The sequence below is a fragment of the Pristiophorus japonicus genome, chromosome 8, assembly GCF_044704955.1.
Source record: "Pristiophorus japonicus isolate sPriJap1 chromosome 8, sPriJap1.hap1, whole genome shotgun sequence".
In the NCBI taxonomy this organism is placed as follows: Eukaryota; Metazoa; Chordata; class Chondrichthyes; family Pristiophoridae; genus Pristiophorus; species Pristiophorus japonicus.
The window spans coordinates 178,352,811-178,377,668 of NC_091984.1; the positions used below are offsets into that span (position 1 = coordinate 178,352,811).

General features: G+C 43.5%; 1 protein-coding gene across 3 annotated transcripts in view; it reads right to left on the minus strand.

The window, feature by feature from the left end:
* The window catches only part of hira (histone cell cycle regulator a), a 115,771-nt gene extending 92,412 nt beyond the window's left edge, over positions 1 to 23,359 (minus strand). For 2 of the 3 annotated variants that reach the window (XM_070887589.1, XM_070887588.1), the window contains exons 1-4: positions 23,238 to 23,359; positions 2,523 to 2,585; positions 1,786 to 1,896; positions 653 to 743 (exon numbers count right to left, since the gene is read on the minus strand). In XM_070887589.1, coding sequence (XP_070743690.1) covers positions 653 to 743; positions 1,786 to 1,896; positions 2,523 to 2,585; positions 23,238 to 23,274 — 302 coding nt within the window. In that variant the 5' untranslated portion in view covers positions 23,275 to 23,359. The other variant, XM_070887590.1, reaches the window with a different exon arrangement.
* Between the last annotated feature and the right edge of the window lie 1,499 nt (positions 23,360 to 24,858).

Genomic DNA, 24,858 nt, shown 5'->3' on the forward strand with positions numbered 1-24,858 from the left:
TCGTAAGGGCCATATCTAACTCACTCTTGAATATATCCAATGAACTGGCATCAACAACTCTCTGCAGCAGGGAATTCCACAGGTTAACAACTCTCTGAGTGAAGAAGTTTCTCCTCATCTCAGTCCTAAATGGCCTACCCCTTATCCTTAGATTATGTCCCCTGGTTCTGGACCTCCCCAACATCAGGAACATTCTTCCCGCATCTAACCTGTCCAGTCCCCACGTTTCTATGAGATCCCCTCTCATTCTTCTAAACTCCAGTGAATAAAGGCCTAGTTGATCCAGTCTCTCCTCATATGACAGTCCAGCCATCCCTGGAATTAGTCTGGTGAACCTTCGCTGCACTCCCTCAACAGCAAGAACGTCCTTCCTCAGATTAGGAGACCAAAACTGAACACAATATACCAGGATGTACTGGATACACCCATTATATAAAAGCATTATACCATAATGTGAATCTACTAGATCGCCCTGTATGTACAGCACTACAATGTAACCTGGATCCACTGGTACCCTATGCAAACCAGTACTCGCCTCCACATCATTCCTGGACATAATTATATATTTTTTGTAAACCCAACCAAGGAAAACCATTGATTGAATGTATATGACTCGCGAAGCTGCAGTTATCGGGCACTCCGAGATACTTACGCAGCTCTCTTCCACAGCATGATCAATTTGTCATCTCCACCCGATGCCAGGTACAATCCATTATTAGACCAACGCACACAATTCACACAAGCTGCAAGAAAAGAGACACAAACATTCGCAATTTTCTGTTTATCTCCAAGAATACAGAGAATCCAAAATAAAGTTTAATTAAATACAAAACACGAGAGCTCAGCAGGTTTAGCTAGCAAGTGGCGCAGCTATATGGGGCAAGAAGCTTCCAAATTTGATCTCGAGCCCGTGCTGAGTTATACGTGGCCGACGAGGCCCTCCAATTGAGCCTCTGCGCCCAAGGTAGGAAGAGAAAATGAGCTGAGGTACCCATTTCCGATCACTATACCATCGCAGGCTGGAAATATGCAGGTGTGAGCGTCAGGCGAGGATCTGTTAAGGCTTGGCCAGGATGTCTTTCCCCCACAGTTAAATAGCCTGCGGACACACACTGTCAAAGGTCACATATAAATAATGGTCAATTGGGCAAGGTACCAGAGGCTGGCCAGCAGTCAGGCGATCGTACCCCAACTCTGGAGAAGGAGAGAGAAAATTGGTGCAGAGGTGAGAGAAAGTGAAATAAAAGCTAAAAATGCTTTCACTATTAAAGAATAACATTAAAGGTGTTAATTCATCTGAATTAATAAATAAACCTGATATTATAAACAGAAGATGCCGTAGTATCTATTTCTTACCTATGGTCTTGGCAGATGAAATTAAATGGTTGTGGAAATAGCAGTCTCAGAGAAAAGGCCATCCTACTTTTTTTTCAGTGGGGAGGGAGGGTTAATAGCACTTCTAATAACTTTGCTTTGCTAAAAAGATACCAACATTGAAAGAAGATAAATGGAAATGATGGGTGATGCACCCATTTAGTAACTCTGGCTGTATGGGATGACTATTCTCCACCCCTTAAAAAGACAGTGATTTTGAGGATTAACAGGGGCTCACAAAAGATAGTCTTTGCACACAGACAGAACAAACCAGAACTTTATAGAACCCTTCTAAAGGAATGCAGTTGAGGACCGTAACAGTAAATAATGAGTGAAAGATCAATGAAATATTGGGCAGTAAGTTCCTGAGTGACACATAAAAGGTGTTTTCTGCGTATATTTCGCATGTACCCAGGTGGTTATCCATTTGGCAAAGCATTTTGGGGATAGCCTCATTCTTCTCATCCTCCTCTCGAACAACTGGTGGCATGTTCCATATGACAACCTTCCCTGAGTCCTCCCCTGTAGGCGGAAATTAAACATTGAGCCTTCATTTATTTTTCAAAAATATAGATTTTTAAAAAAGCAACTCCAGTAACAGTTTATAGATCAGTTCTGTTCATATGATGATGATTCAGGGATGGTCAAGGGGAGAGGCGGGTGGTGGAAATCTCTGCTCGGGACACCTCCAAGGCAAAACATTCATACTGAATTAAACACCTAAGAAGGGCAACTGGCAGGAATTAACCACTGAGCTATCTGAGCAAGCTTACGGAGTGACGCAGCAGGAATTGATCTCTCCGGGCAGAGCAGAGGCACCACAGTGAGAACCAACTTCACATTGCAACGGCTGGCTCTTCGTACCCCCAGAGTAAGTGAGCACTTTAATAGGCCTCTCTATATGGCACAGGCTGTTATTTCCACAGCAGCTGCCACACGGTAATGCGGCGGGCCAGTAAATCTACACCCTGCATAAAGGACCGAGTAGAACAAACTATCCTGCTGTCCAGGTTAACAAACTCACATCAAAATTACATTTGTTTCTTGCGGCCGCAAGGCTGATTATGAAAGGGGAGAGCACCACTTGGGATTTCTGGGCCTTACCATCTCTAATCTAAACGGTTGGCAGCCTGCAGCCTGGCTCTTACCTTGTCCACCTGTTGCAAACTTGGTTCCATCGGGATGAATGTCCACAGAAAATATTGGCTTACCTGTAAGAAGACAATTCAATTTATTGAACAGAAGCATGGCACGTTCGGACTCCAAAGGTCATATCAGGCACACAAGCCAATCCTGTTTCACGATGAAGTGAAAGATAACGTTCGGCCCCAGCAATACACCATTTGCACTTTCATTAGCAGCCCCAACGACTTCCATTTCACCAGGTAAAACCTTCCAAAAAATGCTCAGAAGAGAAGTTACTGAATCACCAACAGCATCAACACTAGCAACATTATGGTCTACATTGCAGTCTCGAGGTCACTGGTAATACCAAGTTAAGTACAGCCTCTTTCCCAGCCCTGTTTAATATCCAGGGTCAAAAGCCAGTGTTGCACAAGTTCTATGAGCTGAAGATGATTTCCCAAATCTTGTTGAACATAAGAATAGAAGAAATAGAAGCAGGGGTAGACCTTACGGCCCCTCGAGCCTGCTCCGTCATTCACGAAGATCATGGCTGATCTTCTAACTCAACTCCACTTGCCGCGCCCGATCCCCATAGAATCCAAAAGTCTATCGCTATCAACCTGGAATAGACTCAGCAACTAAGCATCCACAATCCTTTGGGGTAGAAAATTCCAAAAATTCACAACTCTGAGTGAAGAAATTTCTCCTCATCGCAGTCCTAAATGGCCAACCCCTTATCCTGAGACTATGCCCCTTAGTTCTAGACTCTCCAGCCAGGGAAACATCCTCTCGGCATCTATCCTGTCAATCCCTATTAGAATCTTATATGTTTCAATGCGCTCACCTCTCATTCTTCTAAACGCCAGAGTATAGGCCCATTCTATTCAATAACTTGAATTCAGGGCATATAAATTCTCCAGAATGATCAGCCTGCTTTTCTCTAATACATTATTGATCTGTTCAAATGACTCCGACAATTCCATCCTCTTGCCAGATATAGTATGATTAATCAAAAGACTTCAACGAGACCACACAAAGAAAAGCTGTGAATGCAGGAAATCTGAAATAAAAACAAAAAATGCTGGAAACACACAGCAACCTGATCAGGTTACTGACTCAAGTGGACAGCTTACATCCAAACAAATGAAGCACCCTGCCAAAAGCATGAAATTGTCTTTCCTTTTTCACATGCTGACCTTCGTTTGCCAGTGAATGACAGGACTGTGTGTTTTGGCTAAAACCTGTCACTTCAAATAAATTCAAGAGTGTGACCCAAGAATCCACGGAACAGCCTATTCAAAACCGTACAATACTCCATCACTAAGATTTCAGTAAAGTCTTATCCTGGGTGTATCAAATGTTCATACAGTACAACATACACTTAAAATGTAAAAGCACCCGACAGTACAATTAAACTTATTCTTCTTCCAAACCTGGCAGCAACTGGAGAGAATATAGTTGGAACGATATAGCACAAGGGTGACGTGTAGGCAGTAATGAGTACTGAGGATAACAAAAAGAACATCTCATAAGAAGCAAATCGAACATTGAAGCATGTTGGCACAAGTGTAATTTTTGACATTGTTTTCTGGTATTAATAGATGAAGTGACACAGCTTGATCCTTCTCAAAATTAATGTCAAACTCTCATCATATAATGGTCACTGTTTGCAAGATGCTCCCTTACGGTCAGATTATTCATTAATTCTGGCTCGTTACACAGTACTAACTCCAGTATGGCCTGTTCCCTGGTCAGTTGTAAAACATCTTGGCCCCAAGTTTCCACATGATTTGCTCCTGATTTTTAGGAGCAACTGGTGGAGAACGGAGTATCTTAGAAATCGCAATTCTCCACATTTAAGTTTTCTGCAGTTCTTGTCAGGTAGAACAGTTTCACTTTTGAACAGAATTTTTTTTTCAAAAGGGGGCGTGTCCTGCCACTGACGCCTGATTTGAAAGTTTCCACATTGAAAACGTACTCCAAACTAACTTAGAATGGAGCAAGTGAAGATTTTTGTCGGCTTGAAAAAACCTTGTCTACACATTAAAAAAATCAGGCGCAGGTTACAAATTAGGCGCGGGAACGAGGTGGGGGGGAGGGAAGTCATTAAATTCTACAATAAATCCTTAGTGATACTTATACAAATATTATACAAATAAATCCAACCTGAGCAAAAATTTATAAGCAAAGAAAAGATTAAATAAACCATGTTCCTACCTGTGTGAAAGTGCTTCAGGCAGGCCTTTCAGACAGCAGTTTGCCGTCGGGACCGACCGACGGCAGGGGGAGGGAGAAAGCTGCAAGAAGCCTGAGTGCTTCAGGCAGCCGTTTGCCGTCTGGCCCGACCGACGGCAGGGAGAAGGCTGCAGGAAGCCTCAGTACTTGAGGCAGCCGTTTGCCGTCAGGCCCGACGGACGGCAGGGGGAGAAAGCTGCAAGAAGCCTCAGTGCTGATCATGGAAGGGCAATGTGGTTTTATTAAAAAATGTTAAAAATTGAACAGCTACAAAAAATTTGAATAGTCTCAAACAAGTGCATGTGTCCCGTTTATCACAGTCTATCTTTAATTACAGAATGCACTCCCTCACATACATAAATATCAAGAAAATTAAAATGCAAGCCTTTGCAAGGGTTCAATAAACAAATGTTCACTTTTTCTGCAGCACTTTTTAAAATGGCCGAGTGCCAATGTTTACTTCAGACTGCGCGTACGCTCCAACGCGCACCAAAAAAACTCATTTAAATTGTACCCGCCCCCTCCTACTTACAAAATCGGCGCGAGTCGTAGGCTCCGCCCCCTGTGCGCCACGCCAAGTAAACATCGAGCTGCAAGGCGTCGAGAATAGCGCGTTTTTTTTCAGGCGCCGTTTTCGACGCGAAAAACGGGCGCCCAGCTCGGAGGGGTGCCTGTTTTGCCGCGTGTGGAAACTTGGGGCCCTTGTTTCAGAAACCTGTGCTGGATACACTCTAAGTTCATTGCCTTTAACAACTGGACGGTATGAGAACAAAGCTCAGAGTGCAAAAATAGTTTTTTTTTAAACTTCAGCTAATACTATAGGAATTAGTAATTCACACGATATAAATAAAGCAGAAATTGAAAAACAACAAAAAGTGTGGTAACTTAGGAACTGTGAGAGGTATATCATTGCTGCATATGGGTAGAGCAGGGACTGTTAACCCAATCAGAGCTCTCTACACAAACACACATAGCATATGGATTGAGACAAGCGAATTAGAAGCTCAAATGGTACAACGTAGTAGCCATGTGAGAGACTAGGCTACAAGCTGGACAGAAATGGGAGCTTAATGTTCCAGGTTATACAGTATCTTAGAAAGGACAGAGAAATAGGGAAAGGAGGAAGAGTAGCAATATTGCTAAAATACAATGTTACAATAGTTGAAGGAATGGATATGAGTAAATGTTAGCAGGCAGTGGAAAGACTCTGGGTAGAATTAAGAAACAGCAAAGGATGCAAGACGCTGGTGGGAGTTGTCTACAGATCTCCTGACAACAATGATGCAGTCGTGGGATGCATAAATACAGAGATCAGAGTACCATGCAGTAAAGGCAAAGTGGCTATAATAGGAGATGCAAAAGAGCTCAAGTCAAAGGCAATGAGTTAAAAGTGTGTCCAGGACAGTTTTCTTAAAATGTTTTAGAACAGACAAGGGAACGAGCCATACTGGAGTTAATACGTAACAAGTCAGAACTAATGAATAATCTGACAGTATGGGAGCATCTTGTAAAAAGTGACCAAATCATGGAGTTTGACATTTAATTCGAGAAGGAGAAAGATTACACACTAAGGTTTTAAAGTTAAGTAAGGCTGACTTCGAAGGAATGAGGTGTACGGTGAACAGATTAAACTGGGATAATCTGTTAACAGTTAAACCTACAGGAAAATTGTGGGAGATATTCGAAGAAGTATTTAGTACAATACAATACCCCTAAAGATCAAAAGTTCCACTTGTACAGTTAAGTAACCATGGTCAACATGAGAGTTAAGACACAGTATAAAGCTAAATGGAGTGATTTCCACAAATGCCAAGAAAGGTAGTAATCCAGTGCACTGGCAGAAATATGGAAAACAACAAATGAGCACAAAGGAAATACTGCTCCATAATTTGCAGTCAGCAGCGAAGCAAAGGCGCTCGCCACTGGCCCCAATGAAAGGTGCCCACAGAGATCTCGTGATCTCTGTGACAAGAAGTTTGCCTTTTATGACGTGTAACTGATTGCAGCACTGTGAATAGGGGATTCCTATGGCGATGTTGCAGTGACATCAACAAGCTGTCTAAACAGTTTAGCCAATCACATCGAAGAATTCACACAGACAGCAAACCAGGAAATGAGAAGCGGCTTTTATCTGCAATTTTTAAAAATGGCACAGAGAGCAAAATAAAGCTTGGGACTTTCACTTAGGGATAAGATAGAAGCTGAGATACCATGAACAAACCTTTTAAAAAATTACAATTTTGATCAAAATGGAGAAATCTGAATGTCCACAAATATAAAAATGTGTTTTTCAGGGCCATAACATTTGTTTAGCAGTCAATACACTGTTAAAACCCCAGTTACACCTATTCTAACAAGGCTGAACATTTAATGGGGTATTTAACAGCGTTATTACTGCAGAAAAGCTTTACTGATTACACTGATTGCCAGCTATGGTTTTGGGGGCGGGGGGGGGGGGGGGGGGGTGCGGGGGGGAAACAGGGATGATCCACAGCGTAGCCAGTGTCGGAGCAGTGAATGACTGACCACAACTTCAGGATTTCCACGTTTAGATACCCACGCACTAAATCCTAAAGTTGCAGTCAGTTTCACAGGGGTAATGACGGCGAACGCAGTTCGGTATCATTACCCAACCCAAATTCTGGGCCATTAAGAGCTGCAAAAAGAAAACATGGAAAAAAAAACTTGCAAGTATTAGTAAAAATAATATATAAATATATTAAGAGTAAGAGAGTAGGGAAGGGAGATGTGGGCCCATTAAAGACAAACATAGGTAACACAGTTATAGGTAACATGGCAATGGCAGATTTATTACACAAGTACTTTGCATCTGTTTTCACAATCGAGGAAAAGGATAGAAGGACAACTAAAAATAAATTAAGGAGAGGAGCTTGTATTAAATATTAGTTTTTAAAAATGCTAATGGTGAAAGTGATATGACATAAAATAGATACATCTCCAGGACCTGATGGTTTCCACCCTACAGTATTAAAAGGAGTTGGTGTAGAAATTGCAGGAGTGTTAGTTATAATCTTTCAAAGCTCTCTTGATTTGGGAATTGTGCCATTAAACTGGAGAATTGCGAATGTCACCCTATAATTTTAAAAAGTGGGAGAAAGAAACCAGGTAACTATAGGCATGTCAGTTTGACATCAGTTATGGGCAAGCTGCGAGAATCTATCATTAGAGATAGCGTGATTGAGCAGTTGAACAAATATGTGCTGATCAGAAAGAGCCCGCATGACTTTAAGGGCAAGTCATGTCTGGCTAATTTAGTTAAATTCTTTGAGACCGTCATCAAAGGAGTGTCAATGGATGTTATCAATATGGACTTCCAGAAGGCATTCGATAAGGTTCCACAAAAAAGATTACTAGAAAAAGTGAGCACACATGGGATGAGGGTAATCTTTTGACTTGGGTTGGAAATTGGTTGGGAGAGGGGAGACAGAGAGTGGGGATAAAGGGTATATACTCAGATTGGCAGGATGTGACAAGTGGGATCCCCCAGGGATCTGTTCTGGAGCCTGAACTTTTCACCAGGTTTATTAATGACTTAGTTGAAGGAATAGAGAGCTGTACTGTTTATCCAAGTTTGCAGATGACACCAAATCAGGAGGGACAGTAAGTAGTACAGACGGGGCAGGAAGTTGCAAAGGGACATGGACAGATTAAGTGAGTGGGCAAAACTATGGCAGGTGGTGTTCAATGTGGGCAAGTGTAAGTCATGCATTTTGGAACTATGGAAGGTAAATAGGAATATTTTGTAAATGGTGAAATACTAGGAACTGTAGAGAAGCAAAGTGATTCATTTGGTAGTCCAACTGCTCGAATCATTTAAAGCTAGTAGACTGGTACAAAAAGCTGTCAAAAAGGCTACTGGAATGTTGGCCTTTATCTCAAGGGGGTTGGATTACAAAGGGATAGAAGTTAGGTTACAGCTGTACAGAGCCTTGGACAGACTCCATCTGAAGCAGTGCTGTCATATTTGGGTACCGCAGCTTGGAGGGGGTCGAGGGCAGACTCACCAGAATGATACCGAGGCTTAGTGGAACAAATTTTGAGGCTAGATTACATAAACTTAGCTTGTATTCCCTCGTGAATAGAAGATTGAGAGGTAGGCTGATTGAGGTGTTTGAAAGGATAAAAAGAATCAATAGAGTAGGTACGGAGAAACTTTTTCCTCTAGCGGGGGAAATCAAGAATGACGGGACATCATTTTAAAATTTGAGCTAGGCCATTTAGGAGGGAAATCAGTGAACACGTTTTAAACACAAAGGGTAGTAGAAATCTGGAATCCCGCTCCTCCCCCTTCCCCCAAATGTCTGTGGATGCTAGGACAATTGAAGCTTTCAAGACAGAGATCAATAGATTTTTATTGGGTAAGGGTATCAAGGGATATGGAGCTAAGGGGGTTAAATGGAGTTGAGGTTAGTTAAAAAGTTCAGGCATGATCTAATTGAATGGCAGAGCGGGCTCTGGGGCTGAACGGCCTATTCCTGTCCCTATGTTCCAATCTCAGTAACTTAGCATGCTCTGAAGATGGGATTGTTACTACTGCCTGCTCAGTATTCCAACACCAGCACAGCTGAGATTGGGAACTCACCAGGCTGGTGAGCGCAAGCAGCCACGTGCTACTGCTCCATTACATGTATCAAAACTGCAAAATAATCTGACACAGCAACATCTGTATTCTTGTGACTTGCTCAGGTGCCACAGAAACGATATTGCGAAAAGGTGCCATGACTTTTACTGGTAACACCATCCGCAAATTAGCCAAGAAAGCATTACAGGCAACAAATTATTTTTAAAATGCTACGATGCAGTGAGTTAGTGCATAGCCCTTTCATCTCCGAGGCCTCATGTTGAATAGAAGCCTGACTGATAGGATGTATCAGTCTGCGTTACTCCTCTTATAACTCCTCTAGGTTACATATAAATGCACTTGGACAGTCTCAATCCAGCTCCTCGTAGGCATGAACCTACATTGCATAAAATTAATTAGCGATGTCAGACAGGATGGGTGGTGAAAAAAATAAAACATCACATTGCTGCTTTTTTGGGGTTAAGGCACATTATTGAAGCATTAAAAAGGAACTTTACCCAGTCCCCAACCATGCTATATCTGATCTGGAAATGTTTGGTACAGGCAATAGGTGCCTCAAGTTGGAAAAAATGTCCCATTCCTCTGTACCAACATACCTCATCCTGATGAGCAAACAAAAATGCAGATAGGAAAGGGCAGAGTTCAGTCACAAATATTAGGAATGATCAAATCGAGCGTCGATTTGGCATAACCTTCCCTAAATCTTTAGCCAATGTTGCATAGTTGCTTAAATGGAAAGTAAACACTGGGTTCATGGCCACACAGCTCAAAGACAACAAAGTGCTGGCATACCCTTGTAGCCAACTCAGGATTGCCTTTCTCTCACCATTCCACTTTCAAATTTAAACATTTTTGACCCCACTAAAGAACAGAATCAGATTTCATTCTTGGGTACAATCCAAGGGTGTAGAAATGTCATGGGGTATGTACTTTTGCATGATCAGTACTGCTCCTCCCAACACTCAAAGCCAATCCTCTCTTTCAGAACACTTTTGCACCCACCCTGCAATAAACTGCTACAGCACGCTCAATCTGCATTCTCCCCAACAACTATAGAATATTTAAACCACAATGTAAATCCCTAACTTTAGAATAATGATGAATATTAAAAGTATAATTGCCTTGAAGGGTAGGTGATGTTGTTGGGGACACTGCTCCCTACGCAGCCTTTCATCCCAGGTATTACAGTGGTTTTACTAAATCAAACGGATTCCCAAAAATTGATTCAAAATTCTAACAAATCTAGGTCAGCATCTCGAAGGAGAAAAGACAAGTTATGGTATTTCGGGTGCGTAGCCTTCATCAGAGTAAGCTTTTCTTTTTACCAATACCTATGGACACGCTATATATTTTTAGCATTTTGTTCTTAGTTTCAAATTTCCAACATTTGCAGCTTGGAATCATACAGCACAGTAGGACACCAGTGTGCCCGTGCCGACTCTTTGAAAGAGCTGTCCAATTAGTCCCGTTCCCAGACCCTTTCCACATTGCACTGCAAATCTTTCCACTTCAAGTATTTATCCAATTTCCTTTTGAAAGTTAGTATTGAAACTGCTTCCACACTCTCTCAGGCAGTGCATTCCAGATGATAACAACTCACTGCATAAATAAATTATTTCCTCTATTCGCCTCTGGTTCTTCTGCCAATTATCTTAAATCTGTGTCTTCTAGTTGCTGACCCTTCTGCCACTGGAAACAGTTTACCTCTCATGATTTTGAAAACCTTTATCAAAATCTTCCCTTAACCTTCTCTGCTCCAAGAAGAACCACCCCAGTTTCTCTAGTCTCTCCACATAACTGAAGTCTTTCATGCCTAGTACTATTTGAGTAAATCTCCTTTGCATCCTCTCCAAGGTCATGACATCCTTCCTAAAGTGTGGTGCCTAGAATGGGACAAAATATTCCAGCCGGGACATAACCAGTGTTTTACAAAGGTTTAGCATAACTTGCTTTTGTACTCTATGCCTCAATTTATGAAGCCAAGAATCCTGCATGCCTTTTTTACAGCCTTCTCAACTAGTTCTGCCACCTTCAAAGGTTTGTGTACATACACCCCCATCTCTCTCTGTCCATGTATCCCCCCTTTAAAAGTATACCATTTAGTTTATATTGCGTCTTCTCATTCTTCCTACCAAAAGGAATCACTTCACACTTCTGTGTTAAATTTCATCTGCCATTTCACCAGTCTGTCTATGTACTCCTGAAATTTGTTACTATCCTCCTCACTGTTTACTATATTTACACGTTTGTCATCTGCAAACTTTGAAATTATGGCCTGTATAGCAAAGATCAGTTCATTAATAAATATCAAGAAAAGCAGTGGTCCCAACGCCGACACCCGAGGAACTTCACTGCACACTCCCCTCCAGTCTGAAAAACACCACCAGTCTCTGCTTTCTGTCCCTTAGCCAATTTTGTATCCCTGCAGCCACTGCCCCTTTAATGTCTATTATGCTATGCTTTATCAAATGTGTTTTGAAAATACATATACACATCATCAGTCACACTACCTTCATCAACCCTCGCCATTATTTGAGAATAAATTTCAATTCCCACTCAGTGAATAGGCAGGTGAGAGCAATGGTGCTGCAGGCAATTGTCTTCTGCAGTTAGGGTTAAGTGAGTTATCAGAGCAAATCAAAAGTTGCTCACCCTATACGTAACTAATGATATATCTGAACTGGAAACATTGAGGACCAACTGCTGCTGCTAAGTGCAAGAAAGAACTTGCATAGGAGGTGGGTGGGGTGGATTGACCCATCCACCTCCACGGAGGTGTGTGGGGTTGCTGACCCATCCACCTCCATGGCACGAACCTGGTATTGCAGTATTTCCAGGAATGGTGCAGTGGCTCTCGGCCTTTTGGCTAAGAGCATTGGCGCAGAGTGATCCTTGATGTGTGCAAGGTGACCTCTGGCGTTTGTGATTTGATAAAGAATTGGAAAGATTGGCTACGAATTTAAAAAAAAAAAGAACTTGCATTGATATAGTGCCTTTCACGGAGTCAGGACATCCCAAAGCTTTTCACAAGTAATGAAATACTTTAGAGTTATCATCACTGCCATAATGTAGGAAGCACAACAGCCAATTTGCTCACAGCAAGGTCTCACAAACAACAATCTGAATGACCAGATAATCTATTTTAGTGATGTTGGTTCAAGAAGAAATCTCGACTTGGTCACTGGGGAATAACTCCCCTGCTTTAAGTAGTGCCTTGGGATTTTTTACATCCACCCGAGAGGTTTAACATCTCATTAAAAAAACAGCTCCATTCAGCAGCATGGTCATCCCTCGCAGCAAGTTCTTATCAATATTCATAATATAAATTAACAAATAAAAACAACCAGAGCTTGGTCAAGCACTACAGTCCAGTGAGATCTGCTGTGATAATAAGGCACTCTGGTTTATTAAGCATATTCTGAGCAAGAGCTTGAGAATACCCGAGGTCAGGAAGCCACCATCCCAATCAATCGAAGATTTGGAGACCGATCTTTAAAAGTAAAACATAAAGCGATGCCTATGGGAATGCTTTGTGCACAATGTACCCAACAACATACCACATTCCTCACTGCAACAGGAGTACAACACTATATGCAAACAACCCTCACTGAGACAACCAACAACAATTTGCATCTATACAGTGTCTTTAACAAACACAAATATCCCACAGGGCTTCAAAAGGGAAAAACTTTAACTCTCGAGAGATTAGATACATCAACAACAGATATTATTTAAACCTCCCTCAGGAATAGCTAATTTAGGTAAACGCTTTCTCCCAGTAACACTAACTATATCCGTGGTTTTCAAACCTATGGGGAAGGCTCCCTGCTTAATGACACACTCCAGGCGGCCACCTGGCCTAACTTCGGAAAGATAGCATCAGCTGATCAAAATGCAGAAAGCATTTTTGAATAGTCAACAGCAACAGAAATAAAATGCTAGTAAGTCGACAAATACAGAAATGTCGTTATGTCGTTAAGTGATGGAAAAGGAATAGACTGGACCAAAACTCAAGACATGCATCATACAGTCCCTGCAAAATTCACTTTTTAAATGACAACACCGTGTGATTACAATCTGGTCACTAGTCAAAATGACTGCAGGTGTTAACCTTAGGCTACCAGGGGACAAAAAGCCCTACCACAGACCAACACTTAAAGAATCTTGCATTCAACCAAAATGCAATGCTGGACCAATTCAAGGGCTCGCACGATCTAACAACTTACCAACTTGTCAAAATACTTGCATTTGCCTACAACGTCCATGACAGCACTGACCCATGACACACTCAGTTTGTCAATACGTACAAACAAATACACAACCCCAAGTACAGGAGCCATGCCTGAAACTCCGCATTAAAAACAAGGCTTTAGTTGTCTATTCCCAACGTGTATTAAAGAATGGTCCGACAGCGAACTAGCAAAAAATATTTAAACTAACAGCAAAGCCTGGAACATTATTTCAAGATTCATGGACGAATGCATTATCGTGATAAAAGATTAAACCCAAGGTTCGGACAAGCATCAAAGTATAAATCACAATAAAGATTATGTCCCAGTTGATTCATACAGAAGCTTAACCAGAGAAAGATGCTACAAAGATATAATGAGCAAACAGTGTCAGGATGTGTAGGTAGGAATAAAAACAGAAAATGCTGGAAATCTCAGCGGGACAGGCAGCATTTATGGAGAGAAACAGAGTTAACATTTCAGGTCGATGACCCTTCGTCAGAAATGGCGAATGTCTAAAATGAACAGATTCTTAAAGCACTCTAAAAGGAGGAGGGGAGGAAAGAACAAAAGGGAAGGTTTGTGATAGGATGGAAGAAAGGAGATATTTGAGAGACAAAAGGCATGATGGGCCAACTTGATATGGTAATGGCAGAAGTTAGAAAAAGATTAGTCTAGATAGGGTGTGAATGGGGTGAGTTCAGGGCCAGGAGCACAAGGGCAGCACGGGTCAGCCCACACTGCGATATGTGTGCGCACTAGGTCCGTGCAGCAGAGCAGGTCTCCAGCCGTCTTGGTTAACCCTTGGCACTGGATAAAGGCCGAGCTCTGTCAAGACCGTGTGGTGGCTGGTGTGCAACGGCCACCACACGTTAAAAAAATCCACGCACAGGCATCTTCCACCCCTCGGGATGTAGTTCAGGACCTAGAATATTAGGTCCTTCATTGAAACACCTGTGAACTCATCCTTTTTTGGCGTGGAAACAAGTCATCCTCGTTTCGAGGGACTGTCTATGATGATGATGAATGGCAGAATAATTACCACCTGCCATGGGAAACAGAAAGAAAAAATACAAGATCGGTAGGGGGGGGCAGCGGTGAGGACTTTAAAAAGGAGGAAAAGGGACAGAATAGGGGCAGAGGTTATGGTCTGAAATTATTGAACTCGTCGTTGAGTCCGGAAGGCTGTAAAGTGCCTAAACGAAAGATGAGGTGCTGTTCCTCGAGCATGCGATGAGCTCTATTGGAAGAGTATAAGAGGCCAAGGACGGAGATGTCGGAGTGGGAGTGGAGCGGAGAGTTAAAGTGACAGGCGACCGAAGCTCAGAGTCTCACTTACAGACGGAACAAAGATGTTCCGCAACCGGTCACCCAATCTGCGTTTGGTCTCCCCAATGGAGAGGAGACCACATGAGCAGTGAACACAGTATTGGAAATTGAAAGTACAACAAGTAAATCACTGTTTCACCTGGAAGGAGTATTTGGGGCCCTGGACAGTGGGAAGGGAGGAGGTAAAAGGGCAGGTGTTGCATCTCCTGCGCTTGCATGGGAAGGCACCATGGGAAGGGGAGGGGGTGCGGGGGTGACTGCGGAATGGACCAAGGTGTCGTGGAGGGAGCCGTCTCTTCGGAATGCGGGGAGGGGAAGATGTGACTGGTGGTGGGATCACGCTAGAGCGCTAGAGGTGGTGGAAGATGATCTGTTGAACGTGGAGGCTGGTGGGGTGAAAGGTGAGGACAAGGGGGACCCTGTCATGGTTGAGAAGGAGGTGCAGGAAACAGAACGTTAACTCTGTTTCTCTCTCCACAGATGCTGCCCGACCCGCTGAGATTTCCAGCATTTTCTGTTTTTATTTCAGATTCCAACAGCCACAGTATTTTGCGATTGTATGAGTGTGGGTAAGAAATCATTTAAGGTTCTATTCCTCCTCTCCTTTTATCCACACCTCACCTGAAGGTGCTGGGTCATGCTGGTCTAAGTTCCCAAGCATGTCAGCTATCTTCCATTACCTCACCCAAGTGACCAATCTTTACGTGTGACTCTCAACCGTGGGCATGGATAGGTATTCGATCAAGGTGGGGGAGAAATCCCAGCTGAGCCTGATCCGAACCCAATAGCCACAAACATTTTTCAGCAAGAATTAGCGATAGCAATCAGAAGTTTTTTTTTATTGCCCATCCCTAATTGCCCTCGAGAAGGTGGTGGTGAACCGCTGCAGTCCGTGTGGTGAAGGTACTCCCACAGTGCTGTTAGGGAGGGAGTTCTAGGATTTTGACCCAGTGACAATGAAGGAACGGCGCTATACTTATAAGTCAGGATGGCATGGGTCCCAGTTGATGTTTTTTTTCAGGCCTACACAACACTGATATTTTTCACTGGACAATTTCAAAACCTGCCAATCCCTTTCTGATAATCCCCTCAAAAGTTGAATTCTTCAAAGCTTACCCCTCATGGGCCAATCTCGAGAGCAAGACTGAACCCGCGATCCCCTGCCCCAGAGTCAAATCGACCAGCTAAGCCAAGCTGACACATTGCAGTGCTAATGTACATTGTCACGTCAAATTGCTCCCGCTACTAATTGCATGACTGTAACCAATACTTCACCCGAGTGTTAAACATTTTAAAAAGCTCCCACCAGACACAAACCAAATTTTTCATTGTTTTTCAGTTCAAGTGGATATAGTACAATCTTTTTTTAAGTGTTATAATATGCAGATTTATAACACCCTTTAACCCCTCCACATGACACCAATTTGCCCTGTGCTCTTTCAGATAACTGGATAGTTCCAAGGCTCCAGTATATTTGACCCAAATGAGATGTTTAAATCCCTTCAAGGTCTCATGCCACCCTATCTTTGTAACCTCCTCCTGCCCTACAAGCCCTTCCCCCAACCTGGAGTTCCAGCCTCTTGGGCATTTCCCCCTCCTTCATCCCACCATTGTTGGCCATGCCTAAAGCCGCTCAGGTCCCATTCTCTGGAACTCCCTCCCTAAACCTTGCTGCCTTCCTCTCATCTTGGAGACCCTCCATACAACTGACCTCTGACCAAACTTTTGGTCACCCCATCCAATATCTCCTCTGGCTCAATGTCCATTTTTATTCCCTTTCATACATCTGTGATGGGCCTTGGGACATTTTCCTATATTCAAATTAATTATGTGGGACAGCTATAGTGGTAGGGGGTTCTATTGTAAGGGGAAGAGATAGACGTTTCTGCAGTCGCAACCGAGACTCCAGGATGGTATGTTGCCTCCCTGGTGCAAGGGTCAAGGATGTCGCGGAGCGGGTGCAGGACATTTTGAAGAGGGAGGGTGAACAGCCAGTTGTCAAGGCACATATAGGTTCTAAAGATATAGGTAAAAAGCAGGATGAGGTCCCACAAGACGAATTTAAGGAGCTAGGAGCTAAATTAAAAAGTAGGATCTCAAAAGTAGTAATCTCAGGATTGCTACCAGTGCCACGTGCTCGTCAGAGTAGGAATCGCAGGATAGCTCAGATGAATACGTGGCTTGAGGAGTGGTGCAGAAGGGAGGGATTCAAATTCCTGGGACATTGGAACCGGTTCTGGGGGAGGTGGGACCAGTACAAATCGGACGGTCTGCACCTGGGCAGGATCGGAACCAATGTCCTAGGGACAATGTTTGCTAGTGCTGTTGGGAAGGGGTTAAACTAATATGGCAGGGGGATGGGGAACCTATACAGGGAGACAGAGGGAAGTAGAATGGGGGCAGAAACAAAAGATAGAAAGAAGAAAAATAAAAGTGGAGGGCAGAGAAACGCAAGGCAAAAAGCAAAAAGGGCCACATTGCAGCAAGAATCTAAAGGGGCAAAGTGTGTTAAAAAGACAAGCCTGAAGGCTCTGTGCCTCAATGTGAGGAGTATTCGTAATAAGGTGGACGAATTAACTGCGCAGATAGCAGTTAACGGATATGATGTAATTGGCATCACAGAGACATGGCTCCAGGGTGACCAAGGCTGGGAACTCAACATTCAGGGGTATTCAACATTCAGGAAGGACAGACAGAAAGGAAAAGGAGGTGGGGTGGAATTGCTGGTTAAAGAGGAAATTAATACAATAGTAAGGAACAACATTAGTTTGGATGATGTGGAATCGGTATGGCTGGAGCTACGGAATACCAAAGGGCAGAAAGCGTTAGTGGGAGTTGTGAACAGACCACCAAACAGTAGTAGTGAGGTTGGGGACAGTATCAAACAAGGAATTAAGGATGCGTGCAATAAAGGTACAGCAGTTATCATGGGCAACTTTAATCTACATATTGATTGGGCTAACCAAACTGGTAGCAATGCAGTGGAGGAGGATTTCCTGCAGTGTATATGGGATCGTTTCAAAGACCAATATGTCGAGAAACCAACTAGAGGGCTGGCCATCCTAGACTGGGTGATGTGGAATGAGAAAGGACTAATTAACAATCTTGTTGTGCGAGGCCCCTTGGGGAAGAGTGACCATAATATGGTAGAATTCTTTATTGAGATGGAGAGTGGCACAGTTAATTCAAAGACTAGGTCCTGAGCTTAAGGAAAGGTAACTTCGATGGTATGTGACGTGAATTCGCTAGGATAGACTGGCGAGTGATACTTAAAGGGTTGACGGTGGAGAGGCAATGGCAAACATTTAAAGATCACATGGATGAACTTCAACAATTGCACATCTCTGTCTGGAGTAAAAATAAAACGGGGAAGGTGGCTCAACCGTGGCTAAGAAGGGAAATTAAGGATAGTGTTAAATCCAAGGAAGAAGCATATCAATTGGCCAGAAAAAGCAGCAAACCTGAGGACTGGGAAAATGTTGTAATACAGCAGGAGGACAAAGGGTTTAATTAGGAGGGGGAAAATAGAGTATGAGAGGAAGCTTGTTGGGAACATAAAAACTGACTGCAAAAGCTTCGATAGATATGAGAAGAGAAAAAAATTAGTGAAAACAAAGGTACATCCCTTGCAGTCAGATTCAGGTGATTTTATAATGGGGAACAAAGAAATGGCAGACCAGTTAAACAAATACTTTGGTTCTGTCTTCACGAATAACCTTCCGGAAATACTAGGGGACCGAGGGTCTAGTGAGAAGGAGGAACTGAAGGAAATCCTTATTAGGCTGGAAATTGTGTTAGGGAAATTGATGGGATTGAAGGCTGATAAATCCCCGGGGCCTGATAGTCTGCATTCCAGAGTACTTAAGGAAGTGGCCCCAGAAATAGTGGATGCATTGGTGATCATTTTCCAACAGTCCTTTGACTCTGGATAGATTCCTATGGACTGGAGGGTAGCTAATGTAACACCACTTTTTAAAAAAGGAGCGAGAGAGAAAATGGGTAATTATAGACCGGTTAGCCGGACATCAGCAGTGGAGAAAATGTTGGAATCAATTATTAAAGGTGAAATAGCAGCACACTTGGAAAGCAGCGACAGGATTGGTCCAAGTCAGCATGGATTTATGAAAGGGAAATCATGCTTGACAAATCTTCAAGAATTTTTGGAGGATGCAACTGGTAGAGTGGACAAGGGAGAACTAGTGGATGTGGTGTATTTGGACTTTCAAAAGGCCTTAGACAAGGTCCCATACAAGAGATTGGTGTGTAAAATTAAAGCACGTGGTATTGGGGGTAATATACTGACGTGGATAGAGAACTGGTTGGCAGACAGGAAGCAGTGAGTCGGGATAAACGGGTCCTTTCAGAATGGCAGGCAGTGACTTGTGGGCTGCCGCAGGGCTCAGTGCTGAAACCCCAGCTTTTTACAATATACATTAATGATTTGGATGAGGGAATTGAGTGTAATATCTCCAAGTTTGCAGATGACAAAGCTGGGAGGCTGTGTGAGCTGTGAGGAGGACGCTAAAAGGCTGCAGGATGTCTTGGACAGGTTAGGTGTGTGGGCAAACGCGTGGCAGATGCAGTATAATGTGGATAAATGTGAGGTTATCCATTTGGTGGCAAAAACACGAAGGCAGAATATTTTCTGAATGGCGGCAGATTAGGAAAAGGGGAGGTGCAATGAGACCTGGGTGTCATGGTACATCAGTCATTGAAAGTTGGCATGGAGGTACAGCAGGCAAATGGTATGTTGGCCTTCATAGCTAGGGGATGAGAGTACAGGAACAGGGAGATCTTAATGCAGTTGTACAGGGCCTTAGTGAGGCCTCACCTGGAATATTCTGTTCAGTTTTGGTCTCCTAATCTGAGGAAGGACGTTCTTGCTATTGAGGGAGTGCAGCGAAGGTTCACCAGACTGATTCCCAGGATGGCAGGACTGACATATGAGGAGAGACTGGATCGACTGGGCCGACTGGGCCTGTATTCACTGGTGTTTAGAAGGATGAGAGGGGATCTCATAGAAACATATAAAATTCTGACAGGACTGGACAGGTTAGATGCAGGAAGAATGTTCCCGATGTTGGGGAAGTCCAGAACCAGGGGACACAGTCTAAGGGATAAGGGGCAAGGGGCAAGGGGTAAGGGGTAAGCCATTTAGGACTGAAATGAGGAGAAACCTCTTCACTCAGAGAGTTGTTAATCTGTAGAATTCCCTACCGCAGAGCGCTGTTGATGTCAGTTCATTGGATATATTCAAGAGGGAGTTAGATATGACCCTTACGACTAAAGGGATCAAGGGGTATGGAGAGAAAGCAGGATAGGGGTACTGAGGTGAATGATTAGCTATGATCTTATGCAGGCTCAAAGGGCCAAATGGCCTACTCCTGCACCTATTTTCTATGTTTCTATGTAATTGGAAGTAATGCAACACACTTAACAATAGCTGGTATCACAATAAACATACGGTGCCCTGGATTAATCTTCCCATTGGAGTTTGATGCCAACAGCACAAGAGTAAGTTTAATGTGCAGAAAACATATACAATGTTCAACCACTTTTTGAGGCTAACCTGTAAGCTATAATCAATATAAAGCAACACACAGAGAAAAATAAATAGTGTGTGGGTGTAAATGGATTATAAAGCACCAATCCCATCAAGGGCTTCAACTGACATCATAAATCACAAGATTCAAGCTTGCCTCAATAACCTAAAAGAGTTTCAAGCTTGCCTCCTTAGCCATCTGACTACTCAGGTTAAATTATTGCCTGCAATCCTATATGGATTTTTGCTTGCATTGTTAGGTTATGATGCAAAATGGAACAGGATTTGACAGAATACCAGGTTCTTTCAGTTGATAAGTTACTAGGATAGACAACACCACCTTCTTGAGGGTAATTAGGGATGGGCAATAAATGATGGCCTTGCCCGCGACACCCACATCCCATAAATGAATTACAAAGATGGGAACTCACCTCCCCCTTGTGCAGCATAACATAATTGGGACTAACTGCTCAAATTTAATTGCTTGATTGAAATCATTCCCAACAATTGACGGAAGAAGAACTACTAAATTCCCATCCGTCAACTCAGCAGCGATGATGGAGCCAAATGAATTCACTCCATTGTTGCCGGGTCTTTACTAGCCTGATCACTTCAGTCACTTGTATCGCATTCTGTGACAAGTCACTTTTGCCATTGTCAATCCAGCACTTCATTGGTCTTCCTCAGCTTCTACTGTCTACTTCGGTTAAGATTAAGACTTTATTTTGCACAAAAAAAATGATGTAATAATTCAAATTAAGCAAATCAGGCCTCACTTGGAATACTGTGTCCAGTTCTGGTCTCCCCACATGATGGCTGATAGTGAGGCTTTGGAAAGGATGCAGAGGAGGGTCACTAGACTAATTCCCAGTTTAAAGTAACTTCGTTATCAAGATAAGCTAAATGAGTTGGGACTCTACACTTTAGAGAAGCGTAGACTTAGGGGGATCTGATTGAGGTTTAAGAGATAATGAAAGGAATACATTTTGTGTTCCTGTTGACAGTTTGTTAGGTAGGACCAAGGGTCACAAATTTAAGTTGTGCAAGGCCAGATCTGGGTTAGATGTCAGGAGGTGATTCATTTCCCAGAGAATAGGGGACCTCTAGAACAGGCTGTCATCTCATGCAGTGGATGCTGATTCAGTGAATTCCTTCAAGCAAGAGATGAACCGTTTCTCGCTGCGGCGGTGATCACCTCTTTCAGAAGGTAGGTACTGCAGGGAATTCAGGGCCAGTGTGATGTCCTGGACTAGTTTTGATTGCCTAGTTGGGTCGGAGAGGAATTTCCCAGATTTCTCTTCCCCCCCCCCCCCAAACGGCCAGGGTTTTTTTTTAATCTGCTCTTGTGCCTCTCCCAGGAGATCACATGTTTTGGGTGGGGTGGAGAGCAAATATTATGCTACATAAGGTATCACAATTTTGTGGGACAGGCTTGATGGACCAGAGGGTCTATACCTGTCCATCATTGTTCGTAAGTCCGTAAATAAAACAGCAATTATCTTTCTTGGGCTGAAATCAAATGAATAAGTAATTAAAATAAAGAGATTTGAAATAAAAATAGATTGCAAGTAAATTTTCAAGCAGTTTTGAGCTTTATGAAAAAAAAATCAAAGCTGCACAAATTGCTTCTTCAAGTATCTCAATGGTTTCAGATGCCTTTGCATCCACCACTTATACAAGCAGCAAAAATATCAAACCACAACTGCAAGAACTTAAAGCAGTAAACAATGGTCTATTTTAGGAACATCCCAGACAGACAACTTGCATTTATGTAACACCTTTAACATACCAAAACTTTCCAAGATGCCCCACAGGGGCAAACAATTGGCACCAAGCCAAAGAAGGGGACATTAGGTCAGGTGACCAAATAGTCATAGGAAGTAGGTTTTGAGGAGAATCTTAAAAGGCGAGGGGTAGAGGTTTCGGGAGGAAACACACACAAGCTTAAGTGCCCATTTGAATAACATGTTTTCTAACAATTCTGCAACAATCATGTCAACGTTCCAAGTATTTAAGTCGAGTACAAATGGAACACCCGTCCCTAGTAGTCCAAAGAAAGTGCCATTATAAACATGCAAGTTTTTCTTTGCCAAGTTAGGAGTCTTGCTAACTGCCCAATGTGACTCAACAGAACAACTGAAGTCATACAAGTCACACAACAAAAATGAAAAATGTAAGTCATTCCAGTAACAGAAACTTTTTAGAAGTCATGGTTCAGCTGCTGGATTTCTAATCTCTCATCTCAATCCCTTTCCTTCTCTGGATCCTTGTACACATTAATTCAACGCAAACACTGCACTTCCTACCTACTGTTCCATGAAAGCCTCTCACTGGATTTTTGTAGTCCCATAGTTTCTTGTCCCAACAGCATAATCCCTGTGGATGACTGGCCCATTCTATACGCAATCTTTGAGGTCGACTAGTACATATATTGTACAATACCCATCCTTGACCTCAATCTCTCTGGACCCAGAGTCAGGTCTCCATAGACCATTGCTGTCCCTCTGGATACCAAGGCAGACGTGTGTATCCCATCGCTACTCCGTCAGACTCCCTGCAGGGTCTGATTGTCCCATCACTCATTCTGGCTCTTGGACCCCTAGATCTCCATGTCCCCCCCATTCACATCTCCATGTCCACTCCCACTCATCTCCATTCCAGCCCGGGTTTCTGTCGCTACCACAATCCCATTCACCCTCCTGCAGCTCCAAGCCCTTCCCGCACCGTCCCAGTCCCAATCCCAATCCCAATCCGAGATCACCCTGCCCTCACACATCCTCCCGTCACCGCGCCCGCTCACCATTGTGATGGACCCAAGCCGGTTTAAGCAGCTTCATGCTGGGTGGCGACGCCTGGGGCTCACGCTGCACCTCACTCGGTCTCGGTGTCACTGTCCCGGGGCGGCCCCGGCCTCTCGCTCCGCTCCCGCCGGAAGGGAGCAACACCCTCAGCGCTCCCCAGAAAGCCACGCGCCGCCGACGCAGCGCTCCGGGGACAAATCGGGGTCAGGACAAAGGTTCCTGGTGCAACAAACGATTAGAAAGAAAGACTTGCATTTACATAGCGCCTTTCACGACCACCGGACGTCTCAAAGCGCTTTGCAGCCAATGAAGTAGCTTTGGTGTGTAGTTACTGTTGTAATGTGGGAAACGAGGCAGCCAATTTGCGCACAGCAAGCTCTCACAAACAGTCATGTCAAAATGACCATATAATCTATTTTTTTTGTCATGTTGATTGAGGGATAAATATTGGCCAGGACACCGGGGATATCTCCCCTGCTCTTTTTCGAAATAGTGCCATGGAATCTTTTACGTCCACCTGAGAGAACAGACTCAGTTTAATGTCTCATCTAAAAGCCGGCACCTCCGACAGTGCAACACTCCCTGAGCACTGCAATGGAGTGTCAACCTAGATTTATGTGCCCTAGTTATTTTCACCGCGTGACAAATGCAAGAAAAATGTAGGAAGCAGCAACAATCTCTGTTCACGGCCTTCTATAACCTCACAAAAGCCTTCGACTCTCAACTGAGATTATGGAGTGTCCTCCTCAAATTCGTTTGTCCTCAAAAATTTGTCACCATCCTCCGCCTGCTTCACGATGATATGCAAGCCCTGATCCTTACCAATGGATCCACCACAGACCCAATACAAGTGCAGACCGGGGTCAAGCAAGGCTATCTCATTGCACCAACACTCTTAATCTTTCTCGCTGCAATGCTTCTTTTAACCTCCAACAACCTCCCCACTGGGAAATTGTTCAACCTCCATCGCCTCCAGTCAAGTACCAACCTCTGTCACTGAATTACAGTATGCAGACGACGCATACACTTGCGCACACTCAGAGGTCAAACTCCAAACCATTGTTGGCAAACAGCAGAAGGAGCGTACGAAAAACCAAGCACCCCATCCGTCCCTTCAACCATCACCTGCCCCACCTGTGACAGAGTCTGTAGACCCCATTGCTCCACCGGTACGCTCGCGGCCTTCCGCGAGAGGTGGGCACCGGAGGGACTGCAGTGCATCATCAGCCCCGGCAAGCAAATTTTAATTTGATTTTATGTTTTAAAGTTTAATTTGTTTTAATTGCCGGTGTTTTTAGTGTCCCCCTCCCCTTTTATAGGGGGCACTTGGAGAAAAAACTATGATTTCATGCCCAAAAAAAAACAAAGAAAAAGCACAAAAATCACCAAAAAAAACAACAACAAAACCAGAAAAAAGGGCCTTGTGAAATGTTTGTAGTGTCCCCCAGATCGGGGGGCACTTGATCTAATGTTTGCCTGTTTACTTTAAAAGAGTTGTAGACCCCATTGGACTCATCAGCCATTTTAGAATTCATTATGTGGAAGCACGTCAATCTCAACTCCGGGTGAGTGCTTAAAAAGATGTGCTCAAGTTCCTGGAATGGGACTTGAACCCACAAT